Genomic DNA, 25,093 nt, shown 5'->3' with positions numbered 1-25,093 from the left:
GGGTGTAGCATGTTGTGTTAACAACTTCGGCCCAAAATCTCTTAAGCAAGCCGGAAAATGCTATCATTGTCCTCGCTACTTCTTTAAGAATCTTGTTCCTTCTCTCGCATACTCCATTCTGCTGAGCAGTCCTTGCCGCTGAGAGTTGATGTAGAATTCCATATTGATCGCAGAAGTCTTGAATCACCTTGTTGACAAACTCGGTGCCTTGATCATATCGAATCTTGATTATGCTTAGACATTTCTCTGTTTGAAGTTGTTTCAATAGCTCAGATAAGACCTTCTCGGTCTCATTTTTCTTCCTTAAGAATGAAGTCCACGTATACCTCATGTAGTCATCAACTACCACCAGAGTATACTTTCGACCATTTAAACTAGCTGGGTCGTTAGGTCCAAACTAGCACCAAAGGAAGATATTAAATAAGATTTTAAGGAGAGTGTGGGTACAGATGACTCGAACTAACATTTCCTTTTGTTTCTTGTGCTTGTATTTTCTGGAAATTAATATTTAGTATTATTTTCCTACAAATCTATGAGTCATGAAAATGATATTGTACCTAGATTGTTTAAATAAAGAGTTTTACTATGCAAGATTCCAAATTATACTCCCTGATTTGGCAAGCATGGATATAACATTTTCATCTTGTAAGTTTAGAAAAAATTGTTTACGTTTAAAATTTGTAAGTGAAATTAAAAGTTGACAGTAAAATTTGGGAGTACAAGTAGTATTTTTTTAAAATAAAATGAACATAATTTTTAAGTTGGAAGATTTAAAGGGCAGATGTTCAATCCACGTTCACTGCAGTTAGGTTCTGTTTTTAAAGTGTAAATTCTTACATCTAGTTAATTAAATTGGAACAAGCTTAACAAGTTGTAAATCTTTCCGTTGTCGTCCAGCGGTTAGGATATCTGGCTTTCACCCAGGAGACCCGGGTTCGATTCCCGGCAACGGAAGTTTTGTATTTCAGATGAGGAGAAGAAAACACAATAAAAATGAATTTATTCCCGGCAACGGAAGCTTTGTATTTTAGATGAGGAGAAGAAAATACAACAAAAAATAAAAATTTAAATTCATTAACAATTTAAATTTCAAAATCTAAACAAATCAAACGTATATTTCTAAATCTTCAATCCAATGCATATTAAAAAATTCAAAGTCCACAAATCACATAAAATTTAATCGAAATAATAACATAATAATCTAAGTGTCTAATAGATTAATACAAAATATAAATCAAGTTTGACATTTTGAATTCTACATGCAATCTATATCTATATATATTAAAAAAGAAGTGTGTTTCTCCTGCACATCCTAAGAAAATATTCTATTTTAAAATTTGAAATTACAATCATTTTTTACCTAATTAAATAATAATAAAAATATTATATATGTTAATTTAATTTATAGTAATGATTACCTCAAATATTTATTATACCATGAATCATGGTCTACTTTTAAGGTACACTAAACTAATACTCATATTCTTTTTTAACTCGGGTCACACTTGTGTGAGACCGTCTCACGGATCCTTGTTCGTGAGACGGGTCGGGTCGGGTCAAAGCACCATGCAAATATCATACTTATATGTGCAAATATCATACTTATATGCTCAAATATAACACTAATTAAGAATACACTTTTTGTTACTTATAAGAGAAAAAGTAATACATTTTTCATAATTTTTGTTACTTATAAGAGAAAAAGTAATACATTTTTCATAATATTTGTTACTTATAAGAGAAAAAGTAATACATTTTTCATAATAAGTATTACTTATAAGAGAAAAAGTAATACATTTTTCATAATAAGTAATGTTGACAAGTGTCCCTTACTTATAAGGGCAAATATAATACTTTTGAGGACAAATGTAATACTTTAAATCGAAATGTAAAAGTATTGTATTTTCCCTTAAAAGTATTAGATTTACCCTTATAAGTAACAAAAATTTTATTTCTGATTAGTATTATATTTGAACATATAAGTATGACATTTGTGCATATAAGTGTTACATTTGCATCTCGACACGACACGACACGACCCGACCCGACCCGACCCGTCTCATGGTGAGACGGTCTCACACAAGTTTTTGCCTTATCTTATAAGTGATGTTGGCAAGTGGTTGTTAGTTATATGAGAAAATGTAATATTTATTAGGAAAAGTTTAATACTTTTAATAAATTTTAATTTAAAATACTAATTTAAATTAGTATGATTTATTAAATTAGTTCGGTTAAATTTACTAAATAAGTAGGATTTATTAAATTAGTACGAGATTAATTAGTATTCCGTATTAAATTAATACTAATTAATTGGTACTAATACTGTTAGAGTTAATTACCGAGTTGGTTCCTCGACTATTGGAATTTCATCACTTTGGTCCTCGACAGTTTTTCTTGCTCAATTAAGTCCTCAACTTTGAAAAAATTAACCAATTTGGTCCTCCGTTTATTTTACCATTTGATATCCGTTAAATCGGGACCAAATTGGTAATTTTCACTATAGTCAAGGGACCATTTAAGTCAAAATTAATTACCGAAATGGTCCCTTGACTATAGCAAAATTACTAATTTGGTCCTGATTTAACGGCTGTTTAACACCAAAATAAACAGAGGACCAAATTGGTTAATTTTTTCAAAGTCGAGGACTTAATTGAGCAAGAAAAATTGTCGAGGACCAAAGTGGTGAAATCCCAATAGTTGAGGGACCAAATCGATAATTAACTCAATACTGTTATGTTAATTTAATTGGTATCAATTGGTCAAGCGGCATTAAGTGATTCTCTCAAATGTGAGGTCATGGATTTCAGTGGGAACGATATTAAGTCATTGGGCTTCAATATGTTTAGAAAGTATATATAGACAGATACTACATGTAATAGGGCTAATAGTATTCAAAAAAAAATTGGCTTCCATTTAGTTAACTTGTATTTATATCCTATAGAGAGCATCTAATTAGTATTTAATAATGGGAAAATGATCAAATAAACCCTCAAATTTTAACCAAAAGTGCAATTAAGCCCCCGAACATTCAAAAAGTTCAATTAAACACATGGACTTGTCATTTTGGTGCATTTAAACTCATATGACCGGTTATCCAGGTGAACAACCGGTCATAATTTTTTCGACCAACATTTCGGCGGCCGGCGACTAGAATATTCATCCCCAACCAACAGACAATCGCACTGTTCGTCTTCTCCATTGGAGAAGACAAACATTGCGAAGATACTGTTCGTAGGCTCCATAACGAACGGACCGTTGGAGAAGACGACCTTACTATTCGTCTTCTCCAGTTGGTTGGGGATGAACATTCCGGTCGCTGGAATGTTAGTCAGAAAAAATTATGACCAGTTGTTGACTTGGAACAACGGGTCATATGGGTTTAAATGCACCAAAATGACAAGTTTATGTGTTTAATTGAACTTTTTGAATGTTCGAGGACTTAATTGTACTTTTGGGTAAAGTTTGAAGGCCTATTTGACCCTTTCCCTTTAATAATTAAAAAATATACAATAAATGAAGGCATTGGGAAATTAAACCTGAAAGTACCATATTCTATTTTTGAAGCACAAAGAGTGACCTCCTATTTAGTAAAGTCACTACATGCCATTTGACAACAAGGTCATTGACATATATATTCTGAATTTTAAGATCATATCGTAACTCCTTATTTGATACCTAATTATGATATCAATAACTTAGGTTGTAATCAAAAGAGATTACTAATTTTGGACAATCACATCAAAATTGGTAGGACAATTAGTATGTAATCACAAGGTTTTTTTTTTTTTTTTTTTTTTTCTGAAAAGATGTAATCACAAGGTTTTAAGTTCAAATTTCTTTGATAACTATCTATTGGCCTTATATATTTGAATTAATTAGCTGTAGTCTATAGATAACTCGTAATTCTTTATCAACTAGGGTAACAAGCGAGTTTCAAATAGTAATGGCTGACTTCTCCATAAATCAATATGAGGTTACCAAAATTTAAGATAACATTCTCCACATAACGTGTGGAACTCACTGAACCAACCGTAAATAGGTTACACAAAAATACAAATATATACCAAAAAAGATAGACCAGCTATTGAATGCGGGGATAGCTCAGTTGGGAGAGCGTCAGACTGAAGATCTGAAGGTCACGTGTTCGATCCACGTTCACCGCATTTTTGAACGTGAAAAACTGAAAATGACAGTTAATTTTATTAACTGCCAACATTGTCTTCCTATCCGTTGTCGTCCAGGCGTTACGATGTTTGGTTTTCACCCAGGTTTGGGTGATTAGGATGGAATTAGTGATTTTTTACTTGACTATATATATTAAAGACAAGTCTTATTCACTTCATATATATATCAAAGACAAGTCTATCTTATTAAATTCACTTCTATTTCTTATAAGAAAATGCTTATTAGTTATTACCCCTCTTAAATTTCTTCCATAACATGTTTTATAATCATTTAGTGCTATGAATTTGACGGCTCCCACCAACTTTTAATTAAAAAACTAAAGTAACCAATCAAGGAGTGTCAAATTATGAAAGATTTTTTTTTAGGAGTTGATAGCATTACTCATTTCTTGTACATGCCTTTTTATTTATATGCATTTTAATATGGAGTATTATTTAGATTCAACTTATTACAACTAGTACTATTTTTTTTTTTTTTTTTTGGTGTAACCCAGGGTCTCCACCATCGGACATAGTGGCTAACCCTTCGCTGGATTGTAGACACCTCTATTGGGTGGGACAGCTGACCTGGAGATTTAAGACTGCTCCATACCCAAAGTCAAGGATCGAACCTTTGACCTTTGGTTAAGGATGAATAGCAATAATTTCAATATCTAATACAGTACATATAGTGATATAGATGCAACTTGCTTGAAATTTATTGTTCGTTGTTGAATCAAATTTTCTATCATTTGGCGAGACTATACATATTCAGTTATAGTAAATAATAATTGGCAAGTAATGAACACAAAATTGAATTTGAAAGGAAATAAACCAAAACCTTGTCAAAAGTTACGGGTTTTAGAGTTTTATTAGTGCAAAATCTATATCTATACTCTATATAAAAGTAAAATCGTCCTCGTTTTCAAAAAAAAAAAAAAAAGTAAAATCCTTCTATTTCATTTTCCCGCCCAATCTTTTGTAGTCAATTAATTAAATATTTTATTGGTCAAATAATTAATAAAGCTTATTTGGTAAGAAAATGTAAAATGGAAATTAGCTAATATCTATTAATTGGTAATATTGTTTCTATTTTTTTTTTTGGTAAATTTAAATTGGTAAAAAATAATAATAACGTTTAATTGGTAACAAAATTTTATTTACCAAATTTTGATAATAATTGAACTATTATAATTGTGTGGAAAAAATAATTTATTAATTATTATTTACACCAATAATAATAATTCGAATACTTATCTATACTTCTATATCTATACTACTATTAATAAAAATAAAATCACCATTTTTGAAATTCCGCCCAAACAATATAGTAAAGATAAAATGAAAAAGAAAAATTGATATTACTAATTGATTGAAAATATAAAAAGATCCTGACAAGGTAATTGGTAAACACCAGACCCGAACCGCCCTAACCACCCCTCCCCCGGCCACACACGACCGCCGCCGCCGCTCCCCAACCACATCCCTGGAACCCCAAACCAACACCCAACAAAAAAATAAATAAATAAACAAAAACAAGAAACAAACCATCGCCAACATTAATGAACAAGTGAAAAACGAAATACCTTGAATAGTGTAGCACGGGAGGAATTCCTCCTATGCCGCTTAGACCGCCTGATGGAAGAGCTAGTCATGGACCTTTTTCCCGGAATGCACACACTGATGTAGCAGGACAACCGGCTACTGGGTTGGCGTGAAGACAGTAAGTTCCATCTGGAGAATGAATCGATTAAGAGAGAACGAATTGGAAGACTAAACGCGGAAGGAAACTGGTTAAAATAACATTGAATTCATAATGGTAATAAAATAAAAACCAAGCATAATGACTCCAGTGTCCATACAAATACTAATCTTGACCGTAAAAAGCCTAAAACAAACATTTAATCACACTCGTTAAATTAAAAAAAATGAATGACCAAGATCGAATATCTCACATATATATATATATATCCCACTCAGGTAGTTAGGTGATAACACCTCTTAACGTGAGAACATGCGAACCTCTTCAGTAATGCACAGAAAGTTCTTCACGAATACACAATAACTACTCCATCTCTGTGACTACTAAATAAATAAATAAATATTTGTTTGTTTGTTTAGTAGATATTATGTTACATCTTGCCCCAAAAGTTGAATATTACGGAGTATATTACATCTGTGTATACGCTTTGTAGTGCGTGTACGGAATCTCATAATCGGCTAATCGCCATTAAATTTTATGATTTTAATAAAATTAAAACCATTAGTTATTTAAATTTTAAAATGAACTATAAAGCCGTAAGTTTTGATTTTGAATGTTTCAAAATATATATAAAATATTGCTTATAGGATTTGAACACTGGACCAATAAATATATGCTCAAGTCTTTAACCATTACTCCATTTCTGCTCATTCAATGCATTTATGATCTATCCAAAGAAATTCTCCAAGAAAGATAATGCGAAGTGGAGACCGTCACCGAGTCCCTATCTGAAGTAGGTTCGCTGGCGGCGACCTCTCGGTCGCCAACAACCGGGGACCTACTGCATCGCAACACGAAAAAATCGAAGCGTCGACGAGAAGGAATGGAAACACCGGTTCCGACCCCGAGAGACGAGGTTGTTCAAGAAACCCCTCTATCAGCTCTGAAATCACCAGAATCCGCCCAATGGAGAACGCCAGTGGAGACCCCCAATGTCTAGGCCAGAAAAGAACAACAGATTCAATTGGGGGAAGTAGATGTATCAGACGATGAAGCGATGGATGAGGCAAATTCCGACCCAAATTGCCCAAGGATTCCGGTGACCAAAGAGGAGAAAGAACGCCTCAGGCGCCCATGGCAACATACCCTCATCGTTAAGGTTCTTGGACGCAAGGTTAGCTATTCCTACCTTAAGCAAAGGCTCCAGAAGATGTGGAAGCCGGAATCAAGTTTTGACCTAATTGCAATTGATCAAGATTTTTACTTAGCGAAATTTGAGGCATTCCAAGATTATGAATTTGCGAAGTATGAAGGTCCTTGGATCATCATGGGTCATTATCTAACTGTACAACAATGGGTGCCGAATTTCTTCCCCCATAAGAACAAATTGGATAAACTGTTGGTCTGGGTAAGATTTCCTGCGGTTCCTATAGAGTACTTTGATGACGACTTTTTGAAGAAAATAGGGAAATACATAGGGCGACCGATCAAGGTCGACACCACTACAAGCCTGGTTTCAATTGGCAAATTTGCTAGAGTTTGCGTGGAGTTGGATTTAACAAAACCGTTATTGTCAAAATTCACATTGGGTGGCGAGGTTATCCCAATTGAATACGAGGGAATCCAGATGGTATGTTTTCAGTGTGGCATATTTGGCCATAAGAAGGAACAATGTGGGTTGGTGAACCAGGAAACAGGCAAGGAGACAAATGACCCAGGTACAGAGCAAGCCCAAATGGCAGAGAGTTCAACAAATGCAAGTCCGAATGCAGTACGACAAGAGCCTATCTCAGTTCGAATTCGGAAGGAAAATATTGGGTCATGGATGCTAGTAGCCAGGAAAGAAAGACGAGGACAACAGAGGGGAGGTAACTGGAATAATGGTCTGCCGAACGCCGGTCAGAACCGAACACAGACATACAACGAAGTTGATGGAGGACTAGGATCGAACTCCCGATTTGCAGTTTTTGAAGGCTTGAATGAGGTCGAGGACAATGGCCCCAATGACTACAGAGGACCCAGGATTACTGATCTTGATACCCGAAGGCCACTCCCGAGGATCCGTACAAACCAGAACAACCAAACGAAGGAAGGTCAAAGATTAGCACCTCAGAATGCCCCACCCAGACAATATATTGCGCAAGAGCGTGGTGCACCTAGAGGAAGAGGGGGAAGAGGATCGGCACCAAGACGAGCAGCGGCCGAGCCCGAGCATACGGTAGTCAGAGGCTTTAACAAAGGGAAACAGATCACAACCACAAGGATCCAACACCCGAACGACCTGCCTGAATCATCTGATAGAATGGAAGATGACTATCAGCTGCTAGGAGAACCCCCCGACATCCCCAAACTTTTTGTACCTAGACCGGAGGACCAAGATACTACAATGGTGGATAATGTTGGTCGTTTGGACCAAGGGTTTTCGGAGGGGCGTGATCGCATGTGCCCTTGAGCACGTTTTCCTTTTTTCCTAATTATCATGATTTGTTTATCCTGGAATTGTCAAGGGGCGGCATCAACAGCTTTTCGCCGTACCCTTAAACAACTATGTAGAGATCATTCTCCGGATATTGTGTGTTTGTTTGAACCGAAAGTGTTAGGAGCCCACGCTAATAGCATATGCATTAGCTTTGGCTTTGAAAATTGGGTCCGAGTGGAGGTTGTTGGCTTCTCCGGAGGCATATGGATCTTCTGGAAGCCATCAGTAAGTTTGGAGATCTTAAGGACTCACCCTCAATTCATTTCTTTGCAGGTATATGAGCAGCATTCACCGCCATGGACGTTATCAATGGTGTATGGGAGCCCCAATAGGCTCCTCCGCAAAAAATTATTTTCTGATCTAACTGCAAATAGCCCCGGAACACAGCCGAGCTGGTTAGTATGTGGAGATTTCAATTCAGTGATTAGCAGGGAGGAAGTTAACAATCCAGACTGTTTTAATAACGCAAGATGTGCAGACTTCAAGGAATGGATTTTTCAGGAAGGGCTGGTGGACCTAGGTTTTGAGGGAACTAAGTTCACATGGATGAGAGGTATAAACTCCGATTCCTTCAGAGCAGCAAGACTTGATAGAGCATTAAGCAGTGTGGAATGGAGACTCAACTTCCCAAATGCTATCGTGAATCACTTACCAATGATAAATTCTGACCATTCGCCACTTCTCATCTCCTGCATCCCAAGGCACGAGTTTAATGGAGAGAGGAAGTTCAAATTCAATATGGCATGGACCACCCATGTCGATTTCCAAAGGTGTGTGAAAGAAGCATGGGTAACTGATATGGAACTAAAGGCAAACATTAGACCCTCTATCAATGTGTGAAAGAAGCATGTGACAGAAAAGCTCCAGGGCTGGAACAGGACGGTATTCGGCAATGTGTTTTTTAGAAAAAAACGTTTGATAGCCAGGATAAAAGGTGTACAACGGAGCCTAGCCCAACGACTTAGAACAGACCTTATAAAACTGGAAAGGAAACTAAGGAAGAGCCTGGATGAGACCCTCTATCAAGAAGAATTAATATGGTTTCAACGATCAAAGGAGGAGTGGATCACATGGGCGATCGTAATACAAGATTTTATCATATGGCAACTACAATCAAAGGTAACAAGGCCAAAATCAACAAGCTACGTTCAGACGACGGCCACTGGATTACTGAGAAAAACTTGTTGATCGACCATGTTCGCAACTTCTTCATTAACCTGTTCTCAAAGGTACAGAATGTTAATCCTCAACCTTTAGTGTGTGGCAGCTACCCAATACTGGAAGAGAAGGACTGGCAGGAGATAAACCGACCTTTCCAACCTGAAGAAATCAAGAAGGCCCTTTTCGATATGGAGCCATGCAAAACACCAGGCCCAGATAGACTGACCACCGGCTTCTATCAGAAGTCTTGGGAGACTGTCGGAAAAAGCCTGGTAGAATTTGCTTTAAAGTTCTTCTCGGGAGGCACTCTATCAACAGGTTGCAATGACACGATAATCACGCTTATACTAAAGGTACCATGCCCTGAATCTGTTAGGCAGCTACGGCCCATTGGACTTTGCAACGTGACATATAAGCTTCTGACGAAAACAATAGCTAACCGACTCAAGGATATCTCAATGAAACTAGTTGGACCCCACCAAACCAGCTTCGTCCCCGGCAGGCAAATTTCGGACAATATCATTATCTTCCAAGAGGTACTAAACTCAATGAGGACAAAGAAAGCAGCAACAGGATGGATGATTATGAAAGTAGACCTTGAGAAGGCCTATGACAAGCTGGACTGGAAATTTATAGAAAACTCCCTGACAGACATAGGTTTCAATTTAGATTGGAGACGAAATATTATGCAATGTGTATCTTCCTCGAGGCTAGCAGTCAATTGGGAGGGGCAGACTTCGGACTGGTTCTATCCAAAAAGGGGAGTGAGACAAGGAGATCCTATTTCTCCACTTCTCTTTGTGTTATGTATTGAGAAACTTAGTCACATCATAAATGACTCAGTACTTAAAGGCAAATGGAAAGGTATAAAACTTAGTAGGCAGAGCCCTAATCTTTCTCATCTTTTCTTTGCAGATGATATGGTATTGTTCGGGGAAGCTACGGTGGAACAAGCCAACGAGATGTCGCGGTGTTTGGAAGTCTTTTGCAACCACTCAGGACAGAGCATCAATATATCAAAATCTTCCCTATTTTTTTCCAAGAATACCAAAGAGGAAATAAAGCAAAGGATCATAAACTTGACTGGAATGCCCAATGTGGAGAACATGGGGAAATATCTAGGGATTCCATCGATACACGGAAAGTTGAAGAAAGATACTTATGCAGAACTAATCGAGAGAATTCAGCACAAACTTGCAGGATGGAAGACTAAAATGCTCTCAATGGTAGGCAGATTAACCCTTGCCCAATTAGTCTTATCTGCAATGCCCTACTATACGATGCAGACCACACTACTGCCAAGAGGGGTTACTACGACAATAGAAAAGCTCATTCGCAGCTTCCTATGGGGAAGTTCAACTGAAAAAAGGAAATGCCACATGGTCAATTGGGAAACAGTTACAAGAAGCAAACAGTGTGGCGGCCTAGGCCTCCGAAGCTTGGATGCTATGAACGAAGCATTTCTGGCGAAATTAGGTTGGCGACTGACTAAAGGAGAAAATGGCTTATGGACACAAGTCATTAAAGCTAAGTATGCAGTGAATGAAGCTGACCCTTCAACATGGAGCCCAAAAGCAAATATGTCAAACCTATGGAAAGGCATCCTTAGAGCTGTACCAAGACTCCAACAAGGCATGACGACAATGGTTAGGAGTGGTAATCAAACTAGCTTCTGGAAAGATATCTAGTTGGGTCAAGTTCCGCTTTATACCTGCTCAACCAGTCAAGTACCAGAGTCAGAGTTAGTTAAATCTGTATCTGAATACTGGATTAGTGGTCATGGCTGGAATTGGAGAATATTGCACCATCTTCTCCCAGCACATGTAATTGAGGAATTAGAGGCAGTAATGGTCGATGAAGATCCAAGTGTGGATGATATTAAGGGCTGGAGATTTGAATCATCGGGCTGTTTCTTTGTCCGGTCAGCCTACGAGCTTTCACTTGATTACCCTACCTCGCCAGAAGCAACCAAATGGAACGCGATATGGAAACTGAAGATCCCTAGTCGGATAAAAACGTTCCTATGGCTAGATCGCCATGAAAGACTAATGACTAATGATTTCAGGATGAAAAGAAGACTTGCACCTCATGATAAGTGCTGGTTATGTAGACACGCAGTAGAAGATGTAGACCATGTTCTGCGCAAATGCCCCGCGGAGGCCGAAGTTTGGAGAAGTATCTTCCCACAGCTACACACTAGATTCATCAACCACTCATTTCGAGACTGGTTAGATGGTGGAATCACGTGCAAAGGAAGAGGTCACGAACCAGCGAATGCAAGCGTCATGTTTGCAACAACAATCTGGTGGATTTGGAAGTGGAGAAATGAAGCGATCTTCAACGGGTCACTGCATCACTTACAGTCCAAAGTGCAATGGATTAGGACCCAAACGAGCCAGGCAGAGACAGCATTCTCAAAAGACAAAACACATAGAGGAGCCTCTCCCTCAGGTTGGGAAAGCAGAACGTGGAGGAAACCTGAGGTCGGGGTGGTGAAGCTAAATTACGATGGCTCGGTCGACCATACCCTTAAGAAAGCAGGATGTGGAGGAGTTCTAAGGGACTACACAGGCAGCTGGATATGTGGATTTACCAACAGATTGGGACCTGTTCACCCACACAAGCAGAGGTCTGGGACTCTTGAGAGGTATCCAAGTGGCGATAGAAAAAGGATTCAAAAAGATCATATTGGAGGGAGACTCACAAGAGATCACATGTCAACTAATAAACAACCAGCCCTCCAGCTCAGTAGTTGGAAACATCTTGAAAGCTTGCATGATGGAACTTCGTAACATGGAATCCTGGAACGCCGAAACAATTCCCCGGGAGCTTAATGCAGTGGCAGATCAACTAGCTAAGGTGGCAAGAGAACTTAATAAGGGTATACTTATTATAGACGATCCACCGGAGAATATTCAGAACCTTCTAGATAATGATTTGATTGAATGCCCCTCATGGCGCTTTATGTACAATACTACTTAGCTGTTTCATATGGGTTTCCCCCTTCCACTTTAATAAAAAAAAATAAATAAATAAATAAATAAATATATATATATATATATATATATATATATATATATATATAAATAAAAACACTTTTGAGTTTTTTTGCTTATGTAAAATATATATATATATATATATATATATAACGAGTTTGAATGTAATAAAGTCATCAATAATTGCTTTCCTTTAATGCGCATCACACAATAGTTTATAACTTACAAATTGAGCACTTAAAAAAAGTATATACACGGTGAATTAGAACAAAGAAGAATGTTAACTTTGTAAGAGATGTTTGTGAAGTTTTCTTAAAGAATGTGATAGTAGGGGAAAATCGAAATTTTCACATATTCAAGAATTTTGCAAAACAGCAACAAGTATTTTTTTTTTTTTTAAGATGAAAGAATTCATTAATTAAGATCCAAGCTCAAAACGTGAACAATAGAGGGAAAAGAAACCATGAAACAGTCTGTACGATCAGTTATGGATGTATAAGCTAAGGCTTCCCGAACTAAGCAGTGGGCGACCCTATTCGCAGACCGTTTAAGTTAACATAACTAGAAGCTAATTCTCTAATGTCATCAAAAATAAGTTGGAGAGAAGAAACTGAATCAAAATCATGAAGAATGCCATTAACAACAAGCTGACAATCACTCTGCACTTGTAAATTATCAAACTGCAGGCTCTTGGTCCACTTCAATGCCTCTTGGATACTGATCGCCTCTGCTTCATCAGGACAAAAATCTCCACTCCAAGGAAGACGGCAAGCAGCATGAGGTAAGGGCACATGTTCAAATGTTCAATCCACGTTCACTGCAATTAAGTTCTTCTGTCTTTAATGTGAAAACAACGTGTACTTTAGTACTTACATTTCAACAAATTAAATGTAGCGTGCTTCCGTTGTCGTCCAGCGGTTAGGATATCTGGCTTTCACCCAGGAGACCCGGGTTCAATTCCCGGCAACGGAAGTTATAATATTTTGTTGTGAAATCATTTTGTGCAGCTCGCTTCAGGATAATTAATACTGTAATATATTCACTTTAAGAAATAGAGATGGGAATTCTATTTAGGGTAATCCTATCTATCCCTCCAAATATTTTTACTCCTTAAATATTATTTTTTTAATTGAATAATTAACTTTCTTTTTAAGTAATGATGGGTTCACCTAAATCATGAACACCAATAATTTTAAGCTACATCATGGGAGAAAATCAATGGAATTACATTCCATTGGAAATTTAAATCAATGGAAACACATTCCGTGATATCAAAAAGAAAAAAAAAAAAAATTCTCGAGTGACTAATAATCTACCAAATTTATTCTATTACATTTGGGTTTGTGGTTGTTGACGGCGTCGACGCTTCCTCTTCTCAGGTTGAGATTTTACTGCTACCAGTGTTGCAAAAATCCCACCTAGGTGCCGATTAATTCCTTCCTAGGCGCTAGACGCCGGTCGACCACCTAGCGTATCACCTTAAGTGGTGGTCTAGGCGGTTGGCCGGCTAAGCGACCGCCTAAGCCGCCTAAGCACCGCCTAGGCCGCTTAGGTGCTGACCGCCTAGACGCCGATTAAACCTCCTAGGCATCGACTAAGCCGCTTAGTCGGCCAATTAACTATTGTTTTTCTTCTTTTTTTTTTTAATGTGTTATTTTACTCAAAACAACATCGTTTTGAGCAAAATAACCTAAATTGTACAAACTCTTGTTATTTTTAAGTTAATATTTAATATTTTAGTATTAACTATTAAATTATTATATAATTTATAATTATTAGTCTTTAAAAATTGAAAATAGTTAAACAAATCTTTAAAAAATAAAAAATAAAATAAAATAAAATAAATACACTGGCACCTGAGCGCCGATTAATCTCCGCCTAGACGTCCTAAGCGCTAGGCACTTCCCGAGCACCTAGCGATTTTTCCACCATGATTCCTACTGTAGGGAGGCAAGGTGTTGTTGTCGCTCACTACGTTCGGCTGCGAGACCTGCTCTTCCAACAAGTTGTGCATCTCATATGTACGCAAGCTTGATTTCCACCGTCCTGGTAGTTCGCCCCAGCGCCGTCACCGCTGCTTGTGTAGGTATAGCATAAATTCCTAACAGTGCACAGCCTCGACTCTGGCACAAAAAAGTAAAAATAAATTTCTTCAGAACATTTTTTTTTGAAGGCAAAAGAGAAGACTGTAAAGTGTTCAGAACTTAAAACTAAATGTATACAACTTTATCATTTCAGAAGTGCCAGGAAACTATCTAATTCGATCCAGAAATCTAATGTCCTACTGAAATTTCAGGAATTTAATATTAGAGTAAGCTTCATAATTCCTGATCTGTTCATGTTCATTGATCCACAATTATTCTATACCATCATTTCTTACTTTTCTTGCTTATATAAATAAATAAATTTAAATAATTCATGATCTGTTCATGTTACAGTAGGCGCTAGTAGGATGATTGACTAGCGCTTAAGCGGTCTAGGCAGTTCTAGGTGGCGACCTATAAAAATACAAAATTAATTCATGTGTATGGATGTATGTCATATATTATATTATATATATTATATATATCTCTCTTAATTCTCTTACTTATATAAATAAATAAATTTAAATATATATAAATATAATAATAAAATTAACAAGGCCGACTCGCTCGAGTTAACTCGGCTAACTCTACCAAGTTGAGCGAGTTAACTCGGTCAAATTTGTCCTAGTCGGCCGTTAACTCGGCCCAGTCGGCCGAGTTAAGCGCTAGGCGGGCCGACCACCTAGGCGGACGCTTAGGGTGCAATTCGCCTCGATCTAAAAGCGCCTAACGCCTAGGCGGGTGCCTAGGCGGCCTAGACGGGAATTTTTGCAACAGTGAAATAAATATGAATCACCATTCTCCAAAGAGCATGAACATTGAAAATGAGTCCCGCTGCTTCTCCGGCGGGGTGATTGTTGTTAGGCTGCCCGACCCCGACACCTACTAAGATGAGGCCTTTGTTGATGCATATGCTACTACTGTTGCCATAGCTCAAAACCCTTATTGTACATCTCCTCATTCTTGTTGAACATATATAAGTTCCAATTGTTGTTGCTAGCTCCTAGGTTTTCTCCTCCTAAGCTGAAAAAATCCAAACATAAATTTCTACTCAAAGAAGAAGAAGACACAAGGAAAATTTTACCCCCAAACCTAATGCCTAAATAACGCCATAGTGACAGAAAGACTCTTAATGCCTAAATAACGCCATAGTGACAGAAAGACTAATAGTGGAAGACAAAAACTTGTGTGAGACCATCTCACAAGTCACAATTCATGAGATGGGTCGGATCTTAATTAAATATTCAACCCATTAATCAAAATTCGACTCGTCTCACGGATTGAGACCTGTGAGACGGTCTCACACAAGTGTTACTCATAATGGAAAGATTTTAATAGTTAAGTGCCATATTTGTCCAAAAAGCAAATTTCACTTTTAGTCCTCGACTATTGTACTGTGGCATTACCACATTTAGTCATATTCTTTTAATTTTGCCATATTACATCAATTAGTTTGACCAACTTCCCCTTTTAGTCCTCAACTATTATGGCATTACCACATTTAGATATATTCTTTTAATTTTGTCTGATTACATCCATGACTTTCATTTGATTGCCACATTAATTTTCCATTAAAAATTCCATTATTTTTATCGTTAGAAATATGAGTTATTTGATTAAATCCTTTTATATTTACGATATTTCTAATATGTTTGAAATATGAGTTACGATATGTGTAATGATTTTTTTCTTTGTTATTTGTTAATTCTAACGGTACAATAATGAAATTTTTAACAGAAAGTCATAGACGTAATATGCCAAATTAAAAGAATATGACTAAATGCGGAATGCCATAATAGTCGAGGACTAAACGTGAAAGTTGCTCAAAGTCATAGATGTAATATGACAAAATTAAAAGAATAGGACTAAATGTGGCAATGTTACAATAGTCGTCGATGACTAAAAGTGAAAGTTGTTCAAAGTCAAAGATGTAATATGACAAAATTAAAAGAATATGACTAAATGTGGCAATGCCACAATAGTCAATGACTATAGAATTTGCTCTTTGTTCAAATTAAAAGACGAGTACCAAATGTGAAAAATCACTATAGTCGGGAGACCTTTGTCGGAATTAATTCGATAAAAAATGTACTCTTTGCACTATCACTCAAAACAAGAACATAAATATTAGGGAAAATTATCATTTTAGTCCTTCAATTGTTTCTCAACTTTCAATATAGTCCATAGTTTTCAATTTCAACTAATTTGATCTTTGAATTGTTTAAAATTTCTATCAATTAAACCTGATAGTATAAATACACCTGCACCGATCGGTATCACATGATCGGTAGGTCGGCATCTCGACCCGACCAGTTAGCGGTCCGCTCGCCTTGGACTGGACGATGCTTCGCTCGGCTAGTCGAGGTCATGTCGAGGTCCGCCACGTGCTCCATCCCGCTTGGGCAAGGAGCGAGGCGGACGCATGCGCACCACGTTCTCGCCATGCCGGAGCCCCGGCGACCGCGACTTTCCCCTCTTATAAATACCGCATTTATGAGGAGAGAGAGATCTTTTGGCTGATTCTAAACTAAGTCTTGAAGTGTGCTCGGACAATAGGAAAGCCCACTGCCGACCCGCCGAGCCCTTCGAGCCCTTTTTGTATCCTAAACCGGGCTTGGATCCTTTGGATTAATAAGAGATCGTATTTCCCGTTTTAGCTTCGTATTGCCGTATTTCACATTATCAAAACCCTTCAAGAATCAAATTGACAAAATTTTAGAAATAGAAAAATCGTCATTTGGTCTCTTGAAAGGATTTAATTGATGAAATTTTAAATAATTCGATGATCAAATTAATTGAAATTGAAAACTAGAGACTACATTAACAGTTGAAAAACAATTAATGAACCAAAATGATGATTTTCCTAAATATTAAATTGTGTTTTTATCTTACCACGAAAATGGAAAAACAATTTCAAACTAACTTGTCACGGTAACAAAATACTAAAACACTGATTTGGAGACGCCACGTGGACCCAGACATTATAATCAAACTCATACCATCCTCGTACAAAAATCTTGTTCTACCCACGCCACCCGCAAAGCACTCAGACTTGTAGGTTTTTTTTTTTTTTTTTTTTTTTTTGAGAAAACTCAGACTCGTAGTTAAATAGGGAAAATGTTGACATGTAAAGTCTACCATAAAATTTCTAATGCATATACAATAGGAACTTGCATGCTGCGTATCAGCTCATGCACTATAACAGTGCAATGCATGAATTGACACATTTACAATTTTACATGGTAATATTTATATTTTTGAACATTTTTGCAGGTGAATGGCTATCACAAAATTCTAGAAAAAAAAATAATATAATACTCAAACAAATTGGACAAAATTACATGGTGGTAACTCCCACAGGCAGCAAATGGGCAGCAAGCCACCTGGTTTAAAAGAATTGAATTTCAAGCTCTTTTTTTTCTTTTTCTTTTTTTAATAATCCTTTTAACCAAGTTTTTTATCAGATCCTTTGAGGTTAAGATTGAACCATTTTTTCTTCTTGGACTCTGAACTTCCATCTTCTGGACTCTCCGCCTTAAAATCTTCGCCAGGAGGTCTACTGCTACTTCCATTACTGAAAAGTCCACTCCCATTACCACCAACATTAGCAACTGCCCTTGTGATGGTGAAGGAAGAATGGATGGTGTCTCGTTGTTTAAGAAGTTCCTCAACCTGTTGGTAGGAAAAAAAAAATCAATTGAGTAAAATATAAAACGCAATTTTTATGGCTTAATATCACACTCAGACATTCTCCCTGGGTTGGAAGTACCACAAGTTAGCAAAATATTTCATAGAAACATCATGGGGGAAAACATTTGAGGAACTTACTGACTGCTTCTCCTGGCTGTATCTGTTGGTGACTTCCTGGAAACGTGCTAAAGCCTGCGAACAAAATATTGACAAAAAGATTAACCGGAATGTATACAGATGCAATCACTAAGCACCAAGCTAGAGAGCAGGGAGGCAACCTTTCTATACTCTGTCTCAAACTGTCGAAGCTCATTTCTCTTGCTTAGAATCTGAGCCTCAATATCCTTCAGCTTACATGTTGTATCCTCATATGTCTTGGCACAAAGAGCCTCAATTGTGTACGTTGCAGGTTTAAAGAAGTTATCCCCTGCACATAAAAAAAAAAAAAAAAAAAAAAAAAAAAAAAAAAAAAAAAAAAAAAAAAAAAAAAAAAAAAAAAAAAAAAAAAAAAAAAAGGTTGAGTCCTAGGCAAGTTTTAAATAACGAGTCACAGTAACCAAATGAGAATAATTGAGTCCAGACCATAAACAGCAAAAATATGAGTGCCAGACTTTAGCTCTGAGATTTCACAAGGTTGAAGGCCTTCCAGCCTTTTGAAAAAAGCAGCTTCCGGATCCTTGGCCATTGCTAACTACAAAGAAAAACACATTTATAAAATATGATACACCCTTGAAATTGTTTTGAAATGAAAAGATGTGAATATACACACCGCATTTACTGTTGAATCCATTCTATAAACCAGAAAATGCAAGAAATACATCCCTGCTGATGTCACCTTCCCTGCTTTTTCACTATCTTCCTGTTTTCATTGACAAAACATCAGGTTTATTAAGTCTAGACTAGAGAAAAAAATCAATAAAAAAATGTCACATAAAAACAAGTTCCTTAAATCAGTAAACATGCATTGATTTCTATGTAGCATTTAATCTTTATTTTTATTTATTTATATAAGCAATAACAACTGTAATTAGGAAAAAAAAAACACGGAGGTGTTTACAGCATTGCAAAAGTTCTTATTCATAATTCTAGGCTAATGTTGAATTTACAAAGTCCCATGTATAATATACTACATTAACAGCCATTTTAATCTAATATGCAGGACAAGAAGACCTTTTTAACCAACATTAGTTTCAACAACAGAGTCATCAAAATGGAATTCCCCTCAAATATGCATGTTGAAAATATTGAAAGTACCGCTTTTGAATAACTACACCCATTGGAAGCCATGATATGAACCTTGTTGAATTATGAAAACTAGAAACCTTAGTGTAGCCCAAGTTTGAACCTAACCTATTAAGTTAAGGCCATAAAGTTCCTATATAAGCATGTCTAACCTCTTATCTTAGAATGCATGCAATCTAGTGCAATATATTATCAATACAATCATATATTATTTCTTTATCTGGATCACACATTTTTCTTTTGCCTAACTAGTGGGCAGTGATTATTCGCCTACCCACCAAACCTTTCAATCCCTCAATTTCAACATCGTATTAGACCCTAGATGCAAATCTATACATTTTCAATAACAAATTTTAGTTTTTTTTTTTTTCCTGAGATTTTCTTCTCATCATAACAGCCAATTCTTATTCAAACCGGTTCCAGTGGTTTTTTGAAACTAACACAACCAAATTCTTCAAGATGCTGTCACGACCTATCGCCAAAGAACCCATCACTGGAGCATTGGTGACTAACTGCCAGATCTTCTCTAGTGGTCCAATCACCTTACTGCAAACACCATTGGACTCATTTCCCTTCAGCAATCAAGCCTATAAAATTTCAGAAACTGCCTTTGCTATTGGTCCAATCACCTTACTGCCAACACCATTGGAATCATTTCCCTTCGGCAATCAAGCCAACTGCCAGCATCACGGACCGGCACGTGGCTGAGGCCACCTTTGATGACTGTCTCATGAAAAAAATTTCAGATCCCTTCTTTGCCATTTTTCAGTCTTTCTAATGCCATTGTTTTTTGCCACCTAGAATATTCTAGGTTTTTTGGCATTGTCATGTACATTTCCTTATTTCCAATGTGCCATCTTTATTCCCCAAGGGTGTCCAACTTTGGCACTACCATATTCTATTCCCAAAAGCTGTTTGTTAAACCAGTGTTCTTTTTTGTTTTTTTTTTTTTTTTGCTAAAGGCTTCACTTCATTGCGTTGGGGCTATCTTCATTACTATGGGCTAGATGTATCCCTTGTTCCTGCTCCGTTTCACCTCTACCATACTTGATGGGCAGTTTGACATTTGCCCTAGAGCTCTTGTGTTTCCGTGTGATTGAGGTTGTTCGTGTTCAGTTCCATCCTTTGCGCTTTCATTTTCATTCCCAAGAGTCGTGCATAATGTTGTGTCTTTCGAAACCATCCAGCACTATTATCTATCTTCTAGTCACATCTAATCTTCTTTTGTAGTTTTGAGTAAGGTGGAGTGCCTGTAGTAATTCAAGCTTGGAACTTCTAGATGTTCTAGCTTGAGGAGTGTTGAATTATAGAAACTAGAATTAATAATTAATTCCAAAAAAAAAAATCACTACAATTCTCAATTAATTAATTAATTAATTTTGGATTTAACTGTCATTGAAATCCAAATTTAATTGTTGATTTCCACTCAAATTAATTTATAGTGCATTATTATTCGTTAAACCCCAAAACTAAAGAGGGGAAACAAATTAACAATAAAAAGAAGCAACAAAATGACTGCAAATCCCAAGTAGGTAAATATATTTATTTACCCAAAAAAAAAAAGAAATTACTAAAAATCCCCATTGTTTAAAATATTTTAACAATATATAATAATGATTATTTTCTAGATATTTAAAAATTAATATTTTCTAGAAACAAAAATATTATTTAAACATGTAAATATTATACTAAAATTAAAATTATATATATGAATATGTATGTATAAAAAAAATATAAATCGTCACTTTTTTTCAATATGATTGTGCACATTCATAGAATTAAATATAAGAAAAAAATCACCAATATAATTCATACATACGATAAAATTATTTATTTAGATAACCTATTTAGCTCGAATTAATCAAAATTATTTAAATTAAGCAAATACAACCAAATAAGGAAATCAGAAAATAAAATACTACTATTATCTATTTATATCACTTTACTGTTAAATAATTCCAAAAAAAATCACTGAAAATCCTAATTAATTTAATACTTGTAAACAATTTCAAAAACCAAAAGAAAAAATAAATTTATTTTAGTCATCCTGATTTCTCAGATCAGAAGAAAACCATATCTCCAAATTATTTATTAATACAAAAAGTTGGGCACTGATGCATTTATTTATGGTATGCTGATAATGAGACTCCCTTATAACAATCAATAAAGGGATTAATAATAAGCAAATGCTAGAAACTAAGACTGCAATACCTGCAAGGCCAGCCCATAACCTCCATTTATATCTTGCTCAAAATAAAGTAGCTGCAACACAAACAACAGGTGAAATGCAATTTAGTATCTTAGTTTGCTAGAACTGCAGGTAAATTACATGCACACAGCACATATATCCAATTTAGAAACGGCCTACAAGATAACTATTGATTATCACTGGTGGATGATAAATAATTTATGAATTTACCTTAAATTTGCTTTGAGCAGCTGAGGTTACTCTAACTACTATCCCTGAAACAGCTTGTTCCTCGCTAATTGTTATACCAAAAAAATGAGCACTTTGCTTCTCGACCTGCAAGAAAACTTGAGTGAGCAACTAGCAAAAGCCTAATGAACAACATTTTGTTCTGCTCTTCAAGAAATTTAGAAACAACAAACCTTTGCACTAAATGATGTTCCAATTGGAAGAGGCCTGATTGTGACAGTTCCATTTAAAGCCTCCTCAAGAACATTAGCGGAAATGGTAGTCTTAATAGGGACTCCCAACTTGCTATCCAGACAAGTAAATCAAATGTTACCAAATCAATCACAAGAATATTTTAGATAGCATGTTTGGGCAAAAGAATACCTGAATAAAGCTGCAAACACTGTGTTAACAGTTCCAAGGTTGGACAAATCAACTTCCATATCCATTCCATCCACATCTAGAGCCTTAAACATTTAAAATATCAAAGTTCCATCAATTGACGGATGCGGCAAATTACTAAAAGAACCACAATCAGGTGAATCAGTAGAAAGTTATAATTCAATTAGAAAGAATAAAACTGAAACAAATTTATTTATGCTCTAAATGCCAAAATGGTAAAAACAATAATGCAATTTCAACTGTTTTAAGCAATAATAATGAGTGCTACTAATTTTGAAAAGATGATAGATTATGGCTTTAACTAGAGTATGCTTACTTGTTAGAGATCCATAAAAACTGCCATCAAAACAAATTTACCAAACTAAAATCCAGAAAAAGTAAGATAAGATTATGCATTCAGATGATAACATGAGAAGCAGAACTGGGAGTTAGAATGTTAGATTCTAACATCCTTGAATTCAGGCATGTTAAAGAGACAGCCTTCAATTTAAGATTTTATGATTTGTTGTTCCACCTTACTCATATAGATGTAGACATGTAGTTATCTAAACATGTTTATGTCCATACAGCTGCCTGGCCTCAGATGTTAGTTAAGACAATTAGATTTAGTAACTGCAAGTTTAGTTTTTCCCAGTTCCAAAAAAGAACAAACACAATAAATTAAATTCAGTCTGGCAAGGTCAGCAGAAATTGTTCTGGCTTCTTGAATATAAATTGCATATGCTAGGACTATGATTCTGTGCCTCAGACAAATGTGTAAGATGCATAAAGGGTCAGATGCAATTTTAGATTTCTCACCCCAAAACCCATAGGGGCAAAGAAAAGAATACAAAACCCACTATTCTGACATTGATAGACTTTACAGAAACAAGTTGAGTTGCTTCCAGGGTTGAATCTAATTAATTAATAGCTATTTCCTAAACTCAAGGTTTCAGCAAACTAGCAAGCAAAATATCTCATAACAAAACCAAAGGTTGTTGATGCTTTAACTGAACATTTCATATCACAACTACTGAGGAGCTATAATCCTTAGTAAAAAGACTTTTAGGCATTGCTCTTAGACAAAATTTAAGAATCCGGTTAGTCTAGTAAACAAGGGCTTTACAACTGGATGTACATGCAACAGTCAGAGATGACAAAAGAATTGCAAACTAAGGTAGTTACACTTAGCATTCCACCATAAAATTAAGAAAGCACCTCAAATCCAGCCATATCATATCGCCTCCTTTTCTCAGGATCAGATAAAATGCCATACGAATATGCAACCTCCTTGAAAAGTTCTGAAGCTTCAGGATTGTCAGCATTTTTATCAGGATGATACCTGCATAAATTCAAGCAAATAAATCATATATAAAACTATCATTGAATCAGAAAATTCCCAAACACCATATTCCAACCTTTGCAATTATAGAAATTTCCTCCACCAATTATCCCCAAGTTTACAGCCAACTCCAATTACACCAAATTCACTAATTCCAAGCTTCAAGTACCCATGTCAACATACTTTCAGCACTTGGATATAAGTCAAGAACACCTCTAACCACATTAACAAAACTTTCACAAAATTGATAGACATGTCATGTAGAATTTTGGAAGTAACAATTCAGCTTAAACAACTGTCTAATTCCACACACTTAACAAAATATAAACTCTCAGAGAAGTTTTTATAATTCGAAGTAGCTCATACTCATCAATTTAAAATGTTAGCATACATATATTATCAAACTATTAAACAACACAATTAACTTTAAAAAAAAAAAAAATTATAGAAGAAGAAACCTTCACATACTTGAGAGCAAGTTTTCTGTAAGCTGTTTTTATCTCTTGATCGGAAGAATCCTTCGTAACACCCAAAACCTCATAGGGATCTCTCCGCACCGATAGGGCTGACGACCCCTCGATTTTCGAGCCACCCATCGGAATTTTGCTCACTTCAAGAAACCTTTCTCCTTGAGCTATCTATCCGATTCTAATTGCCCAATAGGCCTTCCGAACATAAAATCTCCCTATTTCTAGCCTGAAAATCTACCAGCATTGACCAAATATTTTTCACAAAATGCAGAGCATTGAATCCCTTGTTTTTCTTTGGGATTAATGAGAATTATTGAACATTTAACTGATAAGATATAAAGAAAACAGTAGCAGGTCTACTTTACAAGAATGAAGGATGTGAAGTAGATAATTATTAGACATACAGATCTGGTTATGTACATAAACAGAAAATTAGGGTTTTGAAAAATTTACACAGGATGTGAATGATGTGAAATATGATCTCAAATAAGAGGAACAGAGAGAGAAAGGGGTGACCTTCACTTTTTGCTTGTGTACCTGTCAGAAATGATATTATATTATACCAGCCAATTTTTGGACATGATTATTTAATAATTAATAATATAAATAAATGTTTTCAAAAAAATAAAATAAATAAATTAATACTATCTGTCAAATTACTATGTAGTGTCATAGTGTGCAATCCTTATACCATGGACTCTTTCACAATACACAAGGTGCATGTGTATGAAAAACTTCTTGTTATGTGCCCGTGTTCGAATAATGAACGTTTATGAGTTAGAATAATGTACTTTATATGTTAGAACAATGTACTTTATACGTTAGAACAATGCATTTTATGTGTTAGAAAAATGAATTTTTTTTAGATCAGATAATGTATTTTTTGAGTTAAAATGTTGTACTTTATGTGTAAGAATAACGTTTTTATGAGTTATAATAAAATATAATGTACTTTATGTGTTAAAAT

General features: G+C 35.8%; 3 protein-coding genes and 3 non-coding genes across 6 annotated transcripts; 5 read left to right on the top strand and 1 right to left on the bottom strand.

Annotated features, from left to right (window-relative positions):
- Positions 1-882: 882 nt before the first annotated feature.
- On the top strand, positions 883-954 carry TRNAE-UUC. The gene has a single exon. It is a non-coding gene; the product is annotated as a tRNA-Glu (tRNA).
- A 3,136-nt stretch (positions 955-4,090) lies between these two features.
- On the top strand, positions 4,091-4,163 carry TRNAF-GAA. The gene has a single exon. It is a non-coding gene; the product is annotated as a tRNA-Phe (tRNA).
- Positions 4,164-6,922: 2,759 nt separating this feature from the next.
- On the top strand, positions 6,923-8,317 carry LOC116026956. The gene has a single exon (XM_031268383.1). It carries the CDS (start codon positions 6,923-6,925, stop codon positions 8,315-8,317), a length of 1,395 nt encoding a protein of 464 aa, XP_031124243.1.
- A 27-nt stretch (positions 8,318-8,344) lies between these two features.
- On the top strand, positions 8,345-9,184 carry LOC116026955. The gene has a single exon (XM_031268382.1). It carries the CDS (start codon positions 8,345-8,347, stop codon positions 9,182-9,184), a length of 840 nt encoding a protein of 279 aa, XP_031124242.1.
- Positions 9,185-13,401: 4,217 nt separating this feature from the next.
- TRNAE-UUC lies at positions 13,402-13,473 on the top strand. The gene has a single exon. It is a non-coding gene; the product is annotated as a tRNA-Glu (tRNA).
- Positions 13,474-17,705: 4,232 nt separating this feature from the next.
- LOC116028046 (chaperone protein dnaJ 15-like) lies at positions 17,706-24,638 on the bottom strand. Its single transcript, XM_031269840.1, has 11 exons — positions 24,125-24,638; positions 23,533-23,656; positions 22,318-22,400; positions 22,128-22,239; positions 21,937-22,041; positions 21,729-21,779; positions 19,045-19,134; positions 18,858-18,966; positions 18,554-18,702; positions 18,414-18,467; positions 17,706-18,257 (listed from the first exon to the last, which is right to left on the bottom strand). The coding sequence occupies exons 1-11, from the start codon at positions 24,250-24,252 to the stop codon at positions 18,030-18,032; spliced, it is 1,233 nt and encodes a 410-aa protein (XP_031125700.1). The 5' UTR covers positions 24,253-24,638; the 3' UTR covers positions 17,706-18,029.
- Between the last annotated feature and the right edge of the window lie 455 nt (positions 24,639-25,093).

Source organism: Ipomoea triloba, chromosome 8 (assembly GCF_003576645.1).
Source record: "Ipomoea triloba cultivar NCNSP0323 chromosome 8, ASM357664v1".
Lineage (NCBI taxonomy): Eukaryota > Viridiplantae > Streptophyta > Magnoliopsida > Solanales > Convolvulaceae > Ipomoea > Ipomoea triloba.
Note: the sequence above shows the minus strand (reverse complement) of the source record. Positions and strands in the feature narration are given on the sequence as shown.